The following is a 16,747-nucleotide window of genomic DNA, read 5'->3' as shown; positions in this document are numbered from 1 at the left end:
AAGTTGATCAATTCCATTAGTAATGGGCCTAATTGTTCTTCAGTGCCTTTCACAAGACAGCAATGACATGGATCCCGTACATGGATAGTGGTAATGTCTTCCAGCAGCAGCTTGCTTTGTAGTTTAAACTTCTGTGTATTACAGCAACTTGGCTCTGGACCAGCACTTTAATGTTTCATTTTCATGTATAACCAGAGTTTATGGAAATAAGAAGTGAATAGTCTGGTCTTGCAAATAAGTCCAGAGAGGCTTTGGCTAATTTTCCTTTCTTAATAGCATCATTTGAGTTCATAAAACTTTTATTATTGTAATAAGGAGTCACAAAATGAAGACTGCAGGTCTGTGAGGTAAAATTCCTATGTTTGGGATCAGTGCTGTTGAAATGAAATAACACTTGTCCAAAGAGCTAGTGTGAATGTATAAGATCTGCCTATTTTTTCAGAGTTATTTTTAAGGGGTAGAAATATTGTTTAGTTACTGTGATACCTGAAAATGAGTATTCTTTGCCACTGAATGTTTCTATGATTTCTCAGACTGCCTTAAGTTCTCTTTATTGATTGTGAAATGTCTAGAGAACTGACTAAACAGAAGAATCATTCTGGAGAAGTGAATGAAAGACGCTTGCTTTCCAGTTCTTGACTTGCTGATCGATACTTTTCTTTTGTTATATTTTTGAAGATTATTTTTCTCTATGGTCCTGCTCTAATGCAGTGTTGATCTGTTTTGCTGCAATAACACAGCAGGCAGAAGGACTATGGCCAAAGTCAACTTGGCCCTTTGAAACCAATGTCAATGAGATGATATGTTTGTTAAGGAATTGTCATGTACCCTCTTGGTTTTATGCATTTGTGATTTTGCAATGTCTTGTTAAAGCTGAAATAAAATCTATCTCAGTGTTTACTGAAACTGATATGCTCATGTATTATGCCAGTTTCAGCAGCTCTGACTAACCAGCTCACACATACGGCATTAGCAAATACAAGCTGTCGCTCTGACATGTATGCCTGTGTTGACTTTGTTACCTTGTAATCCATTTGGAGTGCATTTTCTTAGGATTACCTTTTTATCAGTTGTTCCTGAGTGCTTTTATAGCTGACAAATCTCTTCTAAGTTACTAGGGAAACATTTCTTCCCTCCATTAACTAAACATTAAAAGCTACAGTCAGGACTGGGGGTAGGAGTCAAAAAATTCAATGAGGCATTATCTAACTTCATATGTTCCATTGCAGAGTAGAACTCTGTGCCCTCTAAGTGATGTCTAAGACTGCCTACACACTTCATGGGAGACTGAATGACTTCAGCATGTGGTCTGAAACATCAGCATGTTGATCAGGGAACCTTCCTGGAAAAGTCAACAGTAAAATTCCCTACCCCATTCTACCATTGAAGTGCAAAGTGCCTCAACATGAGCTGCAGTTAGTTATCTTCACCAGCTTGAATCCAACAGTTAGTATTTTCCCTTGTGGAAGACACCCACAGTAATTTTTTTGAAAGAACTGAATGGTGTTCACTCTTTTAAGGCACCATCTTGGGGATGGTGTTGGTGCTGCTTCCATCCATCTTCTGAGTTACTAGCTTGATTTGACATCTAGCTCAGAGTACCAGGATGCGATTCCCACAACAGCCTGAAAAGGCTGAGTCCATGCCGATCTCTCCAAGCAGCCCATTCTCTCACCTCACAAATGGGTGAGACAGCTGAGGAAAATCTTCCTTTTGAAGAATTCAAGACTTACTGTGGCAAGACAGGAGAAGAGGAGTCTTGGACTTTACAGCCTTGTAGCTTCAATACGGCATAAGGAACAGCTAGTTCTTCATACTTGTCTCAAAAACTCTTTACTCATTTAATTTGAAACAATCTTTAGATGAACTGTGTAAACAAACTTGAAAGAAAAAACTGGAACACAGTATTCCCCCTTTCAAATGAGAGTGCTGTAAGGCTAAAATTTATGCTTTCTCCCTCTAGCCCAATCAGTCTTCATTTCTTCACTTTGCAATGTCCTAGCTCCAATGGAAGGGGGATGAATGCCACATCCTTACCCAAAATTACCTGTGTCCTGGGAATCCCAAATCATCAATGAGACTTAATTTTCCTCAGCTGGGAAATAGGTGCAGATGTCTCACTTCAGGAGGAAAGATTTTAATGATGAAGCTCTAACAAAGGTACTACTTCTTCCTTCACAAAACTGTTCATGAAGCAGTTAAGAGTCTAATCATGATCACTTGAATACAGATCATCCCAGCAGAAATTAATTTATTTAATAATTGACTCCTAGATACCATTGACAGAATACAGTGTCACTAGGAAATAGAAATCAAAAGACTACATTTTACATATATAATGGAGGAAATGTAGTTTTCCATCAAGCACTAAAGTCAGCTCTAATGAAGAGAGCCTGTAAAATTACAGAAGCAACACAATAGCCACTAAATATCTTGCTGTCTTTCAGAGTAAGTCACATACTTACCCTCAGTTTCAAATACATTTTACATACTTGTGTGTGTGTGTCTAAGCACATACATGAGTAGAGTTCCTAGTATCTAAATGATAGTTAGAAAACAAAAAGTTTATAAGACAGAAAGTTACAGGAGATGTTTTTATGACTGAGGATTAGTTAAATCTGAATGTAAATGGATCTCTTCAAATTTTGTGACACAGAGGGTTCAGCATTGCATCATTTTTTTTTGAAGTCAGACTGAAAACCAACACAGGGTTCACTTCGTATGTATATTTCCTATATAAAGAAATGTTTTTATCCAGCACTGATGAGAACATATTCTCAACAGTACTTTCAGTTTGAACTTTTTCCTCTTCACAGTTTTAAGATGAAGAATATTAATACACTACTTTCAAAGTACCTACTTGGTGGGAGGTAAAGTAAATGCTGCAAATTGCTGGACCGGTAAAGGAGATTGTTTTGATTAACAAACTAACCAACTTTGCACTTTTCTGTTGTATTTTTGTCTAAAGGCTAATTTAGTAATGAGATAGCATTTGATTGCAAAACAAGAAGGAATTTTTGGTTTTATGCAGATCCCAAAGAAAAAGAAAATTGATGTTGTAATTATTGTTAAAAATTTCTAAAACTCTCCCCAGTATAACTGCACACTTAAGATTTTGCTCTCACTCTAAATCATTTCACAAGCTACCAAAGCCAGAAGCAAAAGTCACACTGAAGAGTAGAGATTCCTTTTCTTCTGATCACATCATAAATTTCTAGCCCTAGATCTGAATCAGTCATGGTCAAAACGAGCTGAATTCAGTGGAACCAGTATTTCATTCCTAATACTGTTTGTTGTGTGAGTTACATTTAGTGGGAATTCAGACAAAATACAAATTAATCAAATTCCAAATAAAATTAAGTCATCAGATGCTATCATAACAAGACAATACATATGGTACTCATGGTTACAGTTGTATAAGAAATGCCAGTCCATTACCCTGAGCTGACCAGAACCAGATCGTTACAAAGATATAACAAAGGCAACTAATTGCTAGTAAATAGAAGCTTAAATCTAGCAAAGCAACTCAGCTACAGGGAGAAATCCAGAACTCATAGCCAGAAAGGGGGATCCAGAGTGGTGTGTTAGGGACCATGACTCCCACTACAGTGCACGGGGGGAATTAGGCACTTTGGGTATTGCCTAGAGACAATGAATAGGAAACAGATAATGAGAAGAATGTAACTTCTCTCTCGAGAAGTAGGCACATCAGCCCCAAGCAAGTCTCTCCACTGGGCATTCAGACCACAAAATGCTTTCTGAAATTACTGTATTCAAATTGTCAGGGCTCACTCATTTCTCTTTGAAGTGTATTGGAGGAGAAAGAAAAAACAGTTTCAGCAACAACATAGTGGGGTCAAAGCATTAGCCCAGGTAGTCAGAGTTTAATTCCTCTTCGTTCTGAAAGGGCTTGTAATCCTGATCTCTTCCTATCCCACAGGAAGTATCCCAGCCTACCTGTGACTGCTGCCTTACAAGTACCACACCAGCTACTTGGTACCTGGGAACCTAGTGTACAAAACTGCCACAGATGTACTTTTTAAGAGCTCTCTAACATGTTTCTGAGTGGATTTTTTTTCCTTTCCACCAGATGAGTTCAGATCAGAAGGGTGGGTTTTAAAGATTGCCGCTGCTAGGCAGATTCATGCTGATACAGCATTTATACCATTGTCATTTGCATCTAAAGGTATAGGAAATGTGCAGCTCAGGACAGATCTGTGACTCTACACAAATGAGAAAGAGTACAGTTCTGGGGTTTTTTTTTTAGCTTGTGAAAGGTTTAATATGTGTTAATAAATATAAAAATCTTTTGTGTGCTCAACTACAAAATTCCATAATTTATAGTAGGTTTTCTAATATATATTTTATTATCGCATATGTACAACAGGCTGGCTTTCAAGAATAGCCTTAAAAAAGCATAAGCAGCAGAGTAGTTCATCTGTGACTTTTATAATGGACCATAAATGTTTCAGAAGAATGGTCTGGCGAGGGACTTCTTGACTGATGTTTTGTTCTGCAGGCTCTGAAAACAAAGAATGTGCAGGTATTTAGCAATAAACTATACAGATTTTGGTTTGAACTTTGGCTTAATTGAAATCAGTGGCAAAATTCCCCTTTTTTATGATAAACACTGTGGTATAAAATAATTCCCTTCACTATTATTCATGTACTGTTCTTTCTTCCATCCCCTCTATTCTTTAAATCCGAGTTTTATTTATATGCTGATATTCCTGTAACTGCAAACCTAAAGAGAAAGCCTCTGTTCCCATATATCCTTGACTTGCCTTTTGCATTTTTCTGCATGATTACTCTTTGATCTGCCTCTGAATTTAATAATGAAATTTGACCCAATATCCCTCCCACTATATATAGCTCCTGCTACATCATGTTCTGTTACCTATCATCTGACAGTGTAATTCTTGAAATCTGGCCATTTAATTTGGTCCAAGAAAATGTATCATTTAAGAAAAGGCCATGTTCATTTGACTAAGTGAATGCACATTTCTGTTTTCTTACCAAGCATTGGTGTATGGGCAGTTTCTCATACTGTGTGTGGGGAAATGTTTACAGAATCCTATCAGCAAAAATGGCATTTGGCAAGAATATTAACTACAATAGCAGCATTCACGGTTTGGTTTCTAAATATGTTATAATGCTGAATATTCTCATTTCCTTTCTGCATTACCTCTGCCTGCTATAGGGCTAGGAAGGTAGCCTCACAGAATTTTTGAATTCAGATTTCACCTTCTCCTGCCATGGGACAGGAAATGAAACCTCCTGAAGCCTGGGATCTCTGCATGAATGGAGGGCATTGTAGATACGCATCGTATTTCACTCTTTCTTGCTGACACCCGCAATGTCAGTTCTTTCCATCACTGGGCCATGCTGGACTATTTGTAAAGACAATCGCAGTACCAACCTCTTAACTAAGCCAAAACATTTTATTTTCTGCTTTTCCAATTTCCTAGAACCGATGATTAATATCCCTATAAAATTACCTGATCTTTAGGAGAGTCAACAGGACTATTCCTAGGATGAGAACAATGCAGGAGGAATAGGCAATAATGTAGACTGTTTCACCTATAAGTAAAAAACAGAAAGCAGACCTGAAACATTTACTTCTTCAGTAATAAGAATCAGATTTGAGATCTGAATTGGAATGCATACGTATGCAAGCTCAATCAGCAATCAATTCCAACATCAGTAATTAAAAGAAGGAAAAAGACCTAGATGGTATGCCAATGGTAGGAATAACTCTACCTTCACCAGTTGGTGCAAAATCATTTTCAGACTCCTTTTAGTAAATACCAGCTCCAATAGCACTGCATATGTGTAGCACTACCTTTTACTCTTCCACTCCAGGGGAACTGCAACAGCTTGTTACTCTGATTTGTGTTTTGGAGTATTTTCCCCACTGATTTTAAGGTGTTAATTTTAATCTGTGTATCAGAGGAGACTTGGTTCTTACATGCTTGCTAGACCTCTTTTCCTTTTTCACATATTGCCATAATTGCAGTGTGCAGCAATACTTGATCTAGAATCAAATGAATGTAAAATGGGATCTAACACTGCTTCTGGGCCCTGTGCCCATGGAGTTTCCTCTTTCTTTTAGGCTTCTCACCAAGAAATAACTTAGGCAGCTTATGTGCTAAAAATTACAAGTCTTGAAAAATGGAGTTGTTTCAACTTTTGTTTTCCAAATGAAGGGAAACATTTTTCCCAGAGGAATGAATCCATCAGTTTTGATCAAATATTCTGAAGGAAAAGTATCAGTTGAGAATGTAACATAAGCCCTGAACCTGCATTGGAGAGGTTAGATGACTTGACAAAAGAAGGACTCAAATCCAGAACCGCAAGCAGAAAACATGAGACCTTTCTGTTACTTTCCTGTTGCACTGATTCTGTCGTGTTTATACAATTAAACTCAAATACAAATAAACTCAAATGCAGAGTGGCAAAATATAGCCTTAACTGTTCCCAAGGTGCTCCATCTTACGTAGTCAGTGAAATATCCACTACTGAAGAGATGGAGTCCCATCCCCATACCCAGGCCACTTACCTGGTCTGTGAGATGGCCAAATTCTTGTCTCTGAATCAGTTATCAGTTATTATATATTGTGCATATGTTTGTGCATATGAACACACAGACCCCAAATGAGACATTTCTGTATACACTACACATATGCAACAAATGTAGCGTATACTGTAATACAAACACAGGTCATATGGGTACTGAAGCAGCTCCAGTAAGAGAGAGTGAATATACATTCTACAATGAGGCAAGCAGTGGGCAAGAGCTGAGCAGGGGGTTGCACCTGCCTGGTTTTTATTATTATCACTTTTTTCTCAAAAAGCTATCCAAAAGTCAAATTTTCCAACAAAAGAAAAATGAAAGCAATGATTGAACCATCACAAGTTGCACAGAGTGAACATACCACTTAATGCAGCAAGCTACTGAAAAATATTTAATATGTGGTGAATTTCTGAAGGAAGAGGGGTGAGGTCTGTCTTAGCCTCAGTGCAGGACTGCTAATATCATATATTAAAAAAATGGATCAGCAGCTGGCCCTCCTCTCAAGTTACAACATTTCTTGAAGATGATGAGTTTTAGGAAAAGAATAATTTTTAGGCATTTTTTGCAGTTTCTGAATCTTAATTGTACACTCAGTCATTTTTTTAAAACTTTAAAAAACTTTAAAACTGCAGGGGCAGTTGTAGGGGCAAAAGTTTCCTAGTTTTTTGAAGTGGAAAGTGAGGTTCACACATATTTAAGGCAAATGGATGTTTTTTTAAGTACATCACTAGGAAAATTATTAGGAGCAACAGTCATGGATGGTTGAGAACAGGCTAATATCATTTCACCGAAATGTAAATTTTTCTTTAAAAAGTTGGAAAAAAGTTTCATTTTGATAAAACAAAACACTCTGAAATGATCAAATTAAATCAAAATGGTCTATCTTTTTTGTCAAAATATTATAAAATGCTATGGTTTTGGTGAACTAATTGCTGGTAAAAGAGATGTTGATTATAATTTTTTCAGCTCTATGGGGAACACAAGAAAGATGTTAATGATGAGATCATGCTAGAAGCCATATATTTTCTCCTGCCTTCTTAGAAGTGAGGGAATTTGTAAGGCTAGGAGAGGGCACAATTTTGTGGCTGAAGAGCTAATTCTTCATTTTATATATTCTTTCTGGTTTAACCACTCGAATGTGCTTATTCATCTTCCCTTAAAAATGTTGTTGGGGTGTGTGTTCTCGATAGGCACTCTGCTCTTCTTTAAAAATCCAAAGGAATATTTTATATAAATTTTCACTATTAATCTATATCAAATCAGTTCTTGAAAAGTGAAATAGTGCTAGGGAAGTTAAGAAATATAGACATGAAATTTTGGTTCTGTTCATCCCAAACCTTGTCCATGAAAACTACCAGAATTCACATTTAAATTCCTGTATAACAGGCTGTGTTATCCCATTTTGATCTCTGTATACATGATACTGATCATCTGAACATGAACTAAATAAAAATGAGTTAAGGCTTAAAAAACAGTGCCCTAAACAAACAATAAAAACACTGACTGAAATTAGGCACATTTGTAGTTATGGATCAGTAAACAACCTCAGCTCTCGTGCTGTGTGCTCATTCACAGTTCACTGTAGATCAGAATAATTTCCTGTTCTTAGCAGAAATTATAAAAAATGTAGTGTACGTAACATGCCTATGTCGTTACTCTTCTAAAAAACAGCTGTCTCTATTTCAGTACTTCTCTTCAACTGACCGACGTACAGAAGAGCAAACCTGTTTTGGCTTCTCTGACTAGATGGAGAAAGGGATACAAATATCTGCCCATACCATGGAGAAAGAAGGGCACATGCAGCATCTAAAGACTTGTGATAGGAGGTGGCTAAAATACAGGATGTTTCCAGCTCGCTCCTGCAGAGAGTGAAGCGACACAAGTGGAGAGCAGTCATTTCCGTTGCGAGGGGATGGGCCGCAAGGCACTGGGAGGACTGTTGTGTCCTGTGGAGGTGGCCTGTAGTCATGAGAAGCTCGTGGACCTTCTCACCTCGGGGCAGGTCCATAGCAGGGCCACCGCTGCTGCGTGATGCATGTCTTGCCCTTCCTAGGATGGGCTGCAAACCTCAGGGACACGACTGGGACTGCAGGTACCACTGAAGCACTAAGCTGGAGCTTTCTATATAGACACACGGACATTTCCAGTGATGAAGTTCAGTAGAGGATAGCTGTGGGCTCAGCAGCTGGAACAATTAGTGGGATTACACTCTTGTGTAAATCTACCTGCTTATGTATACATAGTGAAACGGCTGTGAATATTCATCGGACAGATTAATTCCAGCTGGTGCTCAGAAGTTTCTTGGCTACCCACAGCTTGTCACAGGCTTTTTTCTACATTTATAAAACAATCAGATTGCCAATGTTTCATACCTTACAAATTAAAGTTGCTGGAGCTGAACTAATCTCAGTTCCCACAGCATCTAGTGTAATTGTAGATAAACTCTGCCAATTACTTGTTTATCTAGATTCTCAGCACGGCAAAACTCCTCAGTAGGAAATATATGATAACTCTAAAATTTAAGATGAAATTAGATTAATTTCAACAGTTTGGGGTCAAGCCCAATTTTATTGTATCTCACAAGAACAGGATAAGAGTTCTGTATTTCTAGCTTTCCCTTCCAGCCAAAAAATTCTTTAGCTCCAAAGCTCTAAGCTGATGCAAGTAAATGCTTATCTTCTCACATGAATCATTTTTCAAATTCAAGTGTGGGAAGCAATCTTTTAAATTATGTGGATCTGTAAAATTGTGTAGATAATTTGCATAAGATATAGTCAAAACCATGCTGAAAGTGCATAACGAGGTAGGCAATAACAACATTTTTGAAGTTTGGAGAATTCTTTTTTGATTTCTCTCTTTTTGATGCTGTTTCCAAAATGACATAAAATTCTGGCCCCATCTAAGCTTACAGCAGAAGTATCATTAACTTTTATATGGTTCGGACTCTGCCCACATCACATCTTGTTAACAGGGTTGTATCAGCCTACAGACAACTGGGTTGGCCTGTACCCTCCTGGGTATGTGAATGAGTGTAAATCCACTCAAGATTTTTAAACAGTCCTGTTATCACACCAAAACCTGGAATAATATTCTTCCAACTGAACAGGGTTATATTTATTTGCAAATATATATGAATATATGTATATATGTTTAGATTTATTATTTACTATGACAGACTCCTTTTATTGAAACCAATCTTATCCAACAGCATGATTTGCAATGCCTGAATAGAATAGAATGGAGAAATCTTACTGTTTTTTGAACAGTAAGTGTTTTTTTAATTATAAAATTAAGAAACAGTTGAAGAAATACCAAGTTTCTTCTGAGCATGTTCATCTGCAGACAGTCATTAGTTTGATTTGGTGAAAGACATCCTTGTATCTTTCAGTGACAAGCTAAATAAAGGATTCTTCTGACATTTTGATGTAGGGACAAGACATTGGCAAATTGTATCTCCTGCTTTCTAAGTAGAAAATAGCCAAGAAGCAAATATCTTCAAGTATCTTCACACACACAAAAGGCCATATTTGACAACTTAACCATTTCGCCTCTGCACCCTGGGATTCTTCTTGGGATTTGATTTCAGTAAAGATATATATTTTGTAAAGATGATAACTCCCTTTGCAGCCTGAGTAATGCACATTTACTAGCACATGAATCTAGGATACTGGGTTAGATTTTTGGCAGTGGGATTTATGAAACAATTTGCAATATGTTTTTTATCATAGGTAGATATCCTGAATCAGATTCTTCTCCTTGACCTGGCTTCCTATGAGACATTTATAGCTTAGAGTTCCCAGCTAGTGTACATGACAGCTCCAATAGAAGGAATATTTTATTGTATGGCTTAGGCTGGTCAGCATTCTTTTTATTTTTCTAAGGCTATCCAAAATTCTGTTAAGAGTTCAAGGACAGGTTTTTGGAAAGTATTCAGACTTCAGTGGGAACAGAATTCACTGGGTGTAGGCTGCATTTTGCAAACATTAATCTGAATCTCTGAGGGAAAGGTCTGCAGTTAGGACTAGTCACACGGGTGAAATATCTCACGTTTTACATTTTGTCACTTACAGCAGGATTTCTTGCATTATAACTTGCATTATTTAACCACTAGAGTCTCGTTCCAGCTAGAGATTCAGTCTTCCCCTGTAGCTGGCAAAGAGAAGCCAATGCTTCCAGGATACAGCAAAGGCAGTCTGAAAAGGTGTGATTAATCTTCCTCTGAGGGTCCCTGACTTTCTTCTCTGGCTACATAGAGCACTTAGATGACATGCATGATTCTTAGGTAAGTAATTTTAATGCTAAATTTACAGCTGAATGCTTGATTATTCACATGCAGGTCTCAGGAAACCCATTCTCATGAATCTATTTTTATACTTCCCAGGTTGCCCACTTCAGCAATAGTTGAAGGATGGAGATGATAGAAACCCCTTCATTTTGTACTGCATACAGAGCTTGAATTATTTTTTCACTGATAAATGTGTTCAGTATGAACAGTTATTGGAAACTAATTCGTAGTAATGTCTGGAGTATTGTGATCTGCCCCGTGCAAGGTAGACCTGGTCATTCTCCTTAGAGCTGGTATTTGTGCATTAAGCTCTTAGTGTTCTCACTCTGTAATTAGGTCCTTTGAAAGCAAATAAAAAATTAATATGATTTCAACCATATGAAAATGTGTATATTAATTCAATAGCCTTTAACTTTATGTCACTTAATTGCCTCTGTAAATGCATGGAAATAAAACCAGATGCAGCTCTTCAGCCCATGGGATATCATGATCAGCAATTGCATGCCCTTCTGTTGCCTGAGAAGGTAAAGTCTGATGGAGTGTAACACAAGCCCCTTCTCAGACCATTTACTCTGGCTTCCTAATTTTGTTGTTGTAACTACTATGGCACAAAAAGTCAAGAGAGAGGAGAGAAGTAGGTGTGACATCAAAGCTAATAATTTGTATTAGACATTATGACTACTACTCTCTAATGACTGTATGGAGACTCAGGCTCTGGCAGGCATAATAGCTTAATTTTACCCAATTATAATATAGTGATTGTGAGACATCTATTTCAAAACCACTTATCAAAGAAATTGGTTCAGTCTCATTATCTTTATTTTGTGGTTATATAAGCTAAGCCGAACAGGTAGAGATATTTTTCCACATTATGTTGAATGGGGGAGCAACAGGTAGGTCTCACTTGCCTGAACCCAAGGGACTGAACCTTTAGTCTTCCCGGTCATACACAAGGGAAATCTCAAGAGTACTTCTATTAAAATCATGGAGCGATTTGCCCAAACTCACCATTAAATGAAGAAGAATGGAGCTGTGCTCTGGAAAGCTTTTCTCCTGGTATTCCTGTATTTACCCAATGAAAACCTTTCTTCTTAATAGAAATTTGACCTGAATATTGGAAAGAAAATATCCATTCAAAATATTAGTTTAAAATAATAATTTAAGTGAATATTACTGTTTGGTGTTTTGATAAGGATCATGGAATTTATAAAGGCAGCTATTTAAAAATATTGTTTACTGATACACAACGACCAAAGTGAACGAAAGTCCTTCCTTTGACATGTCAGTTATATCTCCCTTGTAGTTTGTCTTATGGGGGACAAGCGTGCTTTAAAAATACTCTCTGCCTCAAAACAGCTTAAATTCTCTTTTCACAGAAACAATTTTAGAAATAGGCCCATGTGGGGGGTTGACCCTGGCTGGATGCTAGGTGCCCACCAAAGCCATTCTATCACTCCCCCTCCTCACCTGGACAGGGAAGAGAAAATACAACAAAGAGCTTGTGGGTCGAGATAAGGACAGGAGAGATCACTCACCAATTACCGTCACAGGCAAAACAGAAAATTAACTTGGGGAAAATTAACTCAATTTATTACAAATCAACCAGAGTAGGGTAATGAGAAATAAAACCAAATCTCAGAACACCTTCCCTCCACCCCTCCCTTCTTCCCAGGCACAACTTCACTCCCGGATTCTCTACCAACCCCCCAGCGGCACAGGGGGACGGGGAATGGGGTTTACGGTCAGTTCATCACACGTTATTTCTGCCACTTCATTCTCCTCAGGGGGAGGGCTCATCACACTCTTCCCCTGCTCCAGCGTGGGGTCCCTCCCATGGGAGACAGTCCTCCACAAACTTCTCCAACGTGGGTCCTTCCCACGGGCTGCAGTTCTTCACGAACTACTCCAGCGTGGGTCCTTTCCACGCCGTGCAGTCCTTCAGGAGCACACTGCTCCAGCGTGGGTCCCCCACGGGGTCACAAGTCCTGCCAGAAAACCTGCTCCAGCGTGGGCTCCTCTCTCCACAGATCCGCAGGTCCTGCCAGGAGCCTGGTCCAGCACGGGGTTCCCACAGGGTCACAGCCTCCTTCGGGAACGCACCTGCTCCGGCGTGGGGTCCTCCCCGGGCTGCGGGTGGATATCTGCTCCACCGTGGACCTCCCTGGGCTGCAGGGGGACAGCCTGCCTCACCATGGTCTTCCCCACGGGCTGCAGGGGAATCTCTTCTCCGGCGCCTGGAGCATCTCCTCCCCCTCCTTCTTCACTGACCTGGGGGTCTGCAGGGCTGTTCCTCTCACATATTCTCACTCCTCTCTCTGGCTGCCATTTCCATCTGTCCCAAATTTTTTCCCCTTCTTAAAAATGTTATCACAGAGGCGTTACCACTATTGCTGATTGGCTCAGCCTTGGCCAGCGGTGGGTCCGTCTTAGAGCCGGCTGGTATGGGCTTTCTCGAGCACAGGGGAAGCTTCCAGCAGCTTCTTACAGAAGCCACCCCTGTAACGTCCCCCGCTACCAAAACCTTGCCACACAAAGCCAATACAGCCCACCAAACCAATATAGAATTGATGAGAAATCGGTAGTAGTTTGAAATAATTTCCAAAAGGCAAAGCTTACTCTCCAAACGAATTGCTAGACCTCAACTATTTCACAAAGGTGTGTCCTCTTTGTGGGCATAATTTCATTAATGTATCTGAAAATATGTATCTTCTGTTGAAATGACAAATAAAAGGCCTACCTAAGCAGAACAGTTTACAGAGCAAGAGGCTAAACCATGCAAGAGTGTGCATGGTCACTCACATGAACTGTAAGATGAGAAGTTTTTATTCCCTAGAGGAATGAAACAATACAACAAAGACTCATGTTTACAGCCTGGAATGTCATCTAAATAGCAATGGACTAAATCTCCTTGTAATGTGGTGACTTTCTGTCACTGGCATTTTTGCTTATTCCTTCTGTGACACCGATCCTAAATTGGCACTGATCCACCCTGTGCTTCTGTCTCATACAGCAGCCAGTTATTCACAGTTCTTGCCTTTTGCTGAGTCTGCAGCAAGCTTTAATCTTGTAAGTGCCGCCCCAAGAGCAAACATTTGCAGCAAGGCAGTGCCATGCAAGAGTAGGAAGGTGTGATGGTGTAGGCACCACTTGCAGGTCTGTTCACACCAGTGCTAGAGGCAAAGATCCCTTTTTCTAGCAGTGGGTATTTCCCTATTCAGAAAGACTTCAATGTTAAGAGTCATCACCACTGTAAGAGTGAAAGTTATCCAAAGTTCACACCCAGGCCGGATGAATAAATTTGCAGGAGGGGTTGGAGGAGGTCTGCAACAGAGCACTCACTCCACATCTCTGAGCTGCCATGCAGATAATGGCATTTAACACGGCACTTTACAATCAAACCCATAATCATCTCTCTCTTCAGTTTAGCTGCATTACAACTAGACATCTAGAAAGGACAAAAGCAGGATTCACAAGACTCTGCAAATGTTCTGTAGAGTAGGTTCCAATCCTTTACTCAGGCAAAGGCCCTGGATTCCCAAACTGTTGGTTAACTAGCAGGAATTTGTTTCACCACAGGAGCAAGCAAGCTGCTGTTCTTTGATCCCAATTAGGTTAGGGAAATTTCCATCACAAAAAACATTTTATCCTGAGACTGCTTCAGGGAATGGCAAAAGCTGATGAGTAGTTATTTGATTATTATGACACGAGAGTCATCTTTTTGCTTTATAGGTAAAGAATAACACAATGATGTGATCACTCATTTGGACCATTAGATGCAGCCATAAAGCAAACAAACAAATAATGCTCATTAGCAAAACACTACCAGTGCAGTCTTAAATCTAACAGTGTTATGATATCATTTTTCCAGGGGATTTGGCATATGATTTTTAAACTTTTCTCAGAGTCTGAATTTTAGTAGTGATTAGCTAAGCTTAAGGGCAGTGTTTCAGCAACTTGATTTTAATTTTGGGGTAGACTTTGCATGACAAGAAAAAATTACACCCTTATTAGTGGTAATATTTTGGCTGCTAAAACTAAAAATTTAGCTAATTCATTCAATGAAATGCATGCAAGCAATTAATACATGTTTTTAAAAGCAGTCCATCAGATGGAACTATGAAATAGTCATTGCTTTTCACTGAAATGTTTAGATATAGTTACCTCTCCCAAGCTAGGTTGAGAATACATGTAATTACATATAGAAGACGACTGGCATAGGGTATGATGCACTAGCACATAGTGTATCCTAAGAGGATTTATATAGCAAAATAACTGGTGTGATAGATCAAAGATTTGAGGAGAAGAGGGTACTTTGGTCTTTAATGTGGTCCATCGACCAGATGCTTGGATGTAGCTGGAGCATTGCAGAGGTGGCAGATGAACCTTCAGGTTCAGTTTCAGGCTGCAGGAGTCCAGGAACCACCCTGTGATGTGGAACCAACCTGTGATGTGACCCACGGCACTCTAAGTGGACACAAACAAGATTTGCTTTGAAGGCACACTCCTGATTCAAACTAAAACATTAATATTTGCTCCCATATTGCCATTCATTGCACTAACAATTCTCTCTTAAACAAAGACTTGGCAAGGACTTTTATATTGAACAAAAATAAGATCTAGCACATGAAAGGTTTTACTGGTTCTGAGAAAGTACATATATTTCATGTGAGTTAACCCCAGTGCTTTTACTGAAGGCCAAATACTGAAACCTCCATTCACAGCAGCTTTTTGTTTGAGAGGTCCTATTTAAATCACTGAAGTTATTTTCTTTGGAATGAAGTCTGTTGCTCAATGTGTGTAAGCTATACTAATATTTAGACTCCAAGAAGAACAGAGAGAAAAAGACAACATAATGTATCACATTGCATAATGTATCATTACAGCACTGTTTAACATCTTTATCGGTGAAATGGACAGTGGGATTGAGTGCACCCTCAGCAAGCTTGCTGGTGACACCAAGCTGTGTGGTGCGGTCGACACACTGGAGGGAAGGGATGCCATCCAGAGAGACCTTGACAGGCTTGAGAGGTGGACCCGTGTGAACCTCATGGCGTTCACAAAGCCAAGTGCAAGGTCCTGCACATGGCTCGGGGCAATCCCAAGCACAAATACAGGCTGGGCGATGAGTGGATTGAGAGCTGCCCTGCAGAGGAGGACTTGAGTGTGTTGGTTGACGAGAATCTCAACGTGACCCGGCAATGTGCGTTTGCAGCCCAGAAAGCCAACCGTATCCTGGGCTGCATCCAAAGCAGCGTGGCCAGCAGGTTGAGGGAGGTGATTCTCCCCGTGTACTCCGCTCTGGTGAGACCCCACCTGCAGTACTGCGTCCAGCTCTGGGGCTCCCACCATAAGAAGGACAAGGACTTGTTTGAGCGAGTCCAGGGGAGGGCCACAAAGATGATCAGGGAGCTGGAGCACCTCTCCTATGAGGACAGGCTGAGAGAGTTGGGGTTGTTCAGCCCAGAGAAGAGAAGGCTCTGGGGAGACCTTACTGCAGCCTTTCAATATATAAAGGGGGCTTAGAAGAAAGAGAGAGGAAGACTTTTTACCAGGGCCTGTAGTGACAGGACAACAGGCAACAGTTTTAAACCGAAGGAGGCTAGGTTTAGACTGGACACAAGGAAGAATTTTTTTACAATGGGGGTGGTGAGATACTGGAACAGGTTGCCCAGAGAAGTTGTGGATGCCCCATCCCTGGCAGTGTTCAAGGCCAGGTTGGATGGGGCTTTGAGCAACCTGGTCTAGTGGAAGGTGTCCCTGCCCATAGCAGGGTGGTTGGAACTAGATCATCTTTAAGGTCCCTTCCAACCCAAACCTTTCTATGATTCTATGATTATTTGTAAAAACACTGTACCAAAGTACAACATTAAGCCAATGACAGGAAGGCT

The 16,747-nt window shown here is 39.8% G+C and overlaps 1 protein-coding gene across 3 annotated transcripts in view; it reads right to left on the bottom strand.

The window, feature by feature from the left end:
* Positions 1-4,337: 4,337 nt before the first annotated feature.
* Positions 4,338-16,747, bottom strand: part of GFRAL (GDNF family receptor alpha like) — a 29,139-nt gene continuing 16,729 nt past the window's right edge. For all 3 annotated transcript variants that reach the window (XM_052809241.1, XM_052809242.1, XM_052809243.1), the window contains 3 exons: positions 11,868-11,966; positions 5,499-5,580; positions 4,338-4,522 (listed from right to left, as the gene is read on the bottom strand). In XM_052809241.1, the coding sequence (XP_052665201.1) occupies positions 4,435-4,522; positions 5,499-5,580; positions 11,868-11,966 (269 nt within the window). In that variant the 3' untranslated portion in view covers positions 4,338-4,434. The remainder of the gene's footprint in view (positions 4,523-5,498; positions 5,581-11,867; positions 11,967-16,747) is intronic.

The sequence above is a fragment of the Harpia harpyja genome, chromosome 15 (assembly GCF_026419915.1).
Source record: "Harpia harpyja isolate bHarHar1 chromosome 15, bHarHar1 primary haplotype, whole genome shotgun sequence".
NCBI lineage: Eukaryota > Metazoa > Chordata > Aves > Accipitriformes > Accipitridae > Harpia > Harpia harpyja.
Note: the sequence above shows the minus strand (reverse complement) of the source record. Positions and strands in the feature narration are given on the sequence as shown.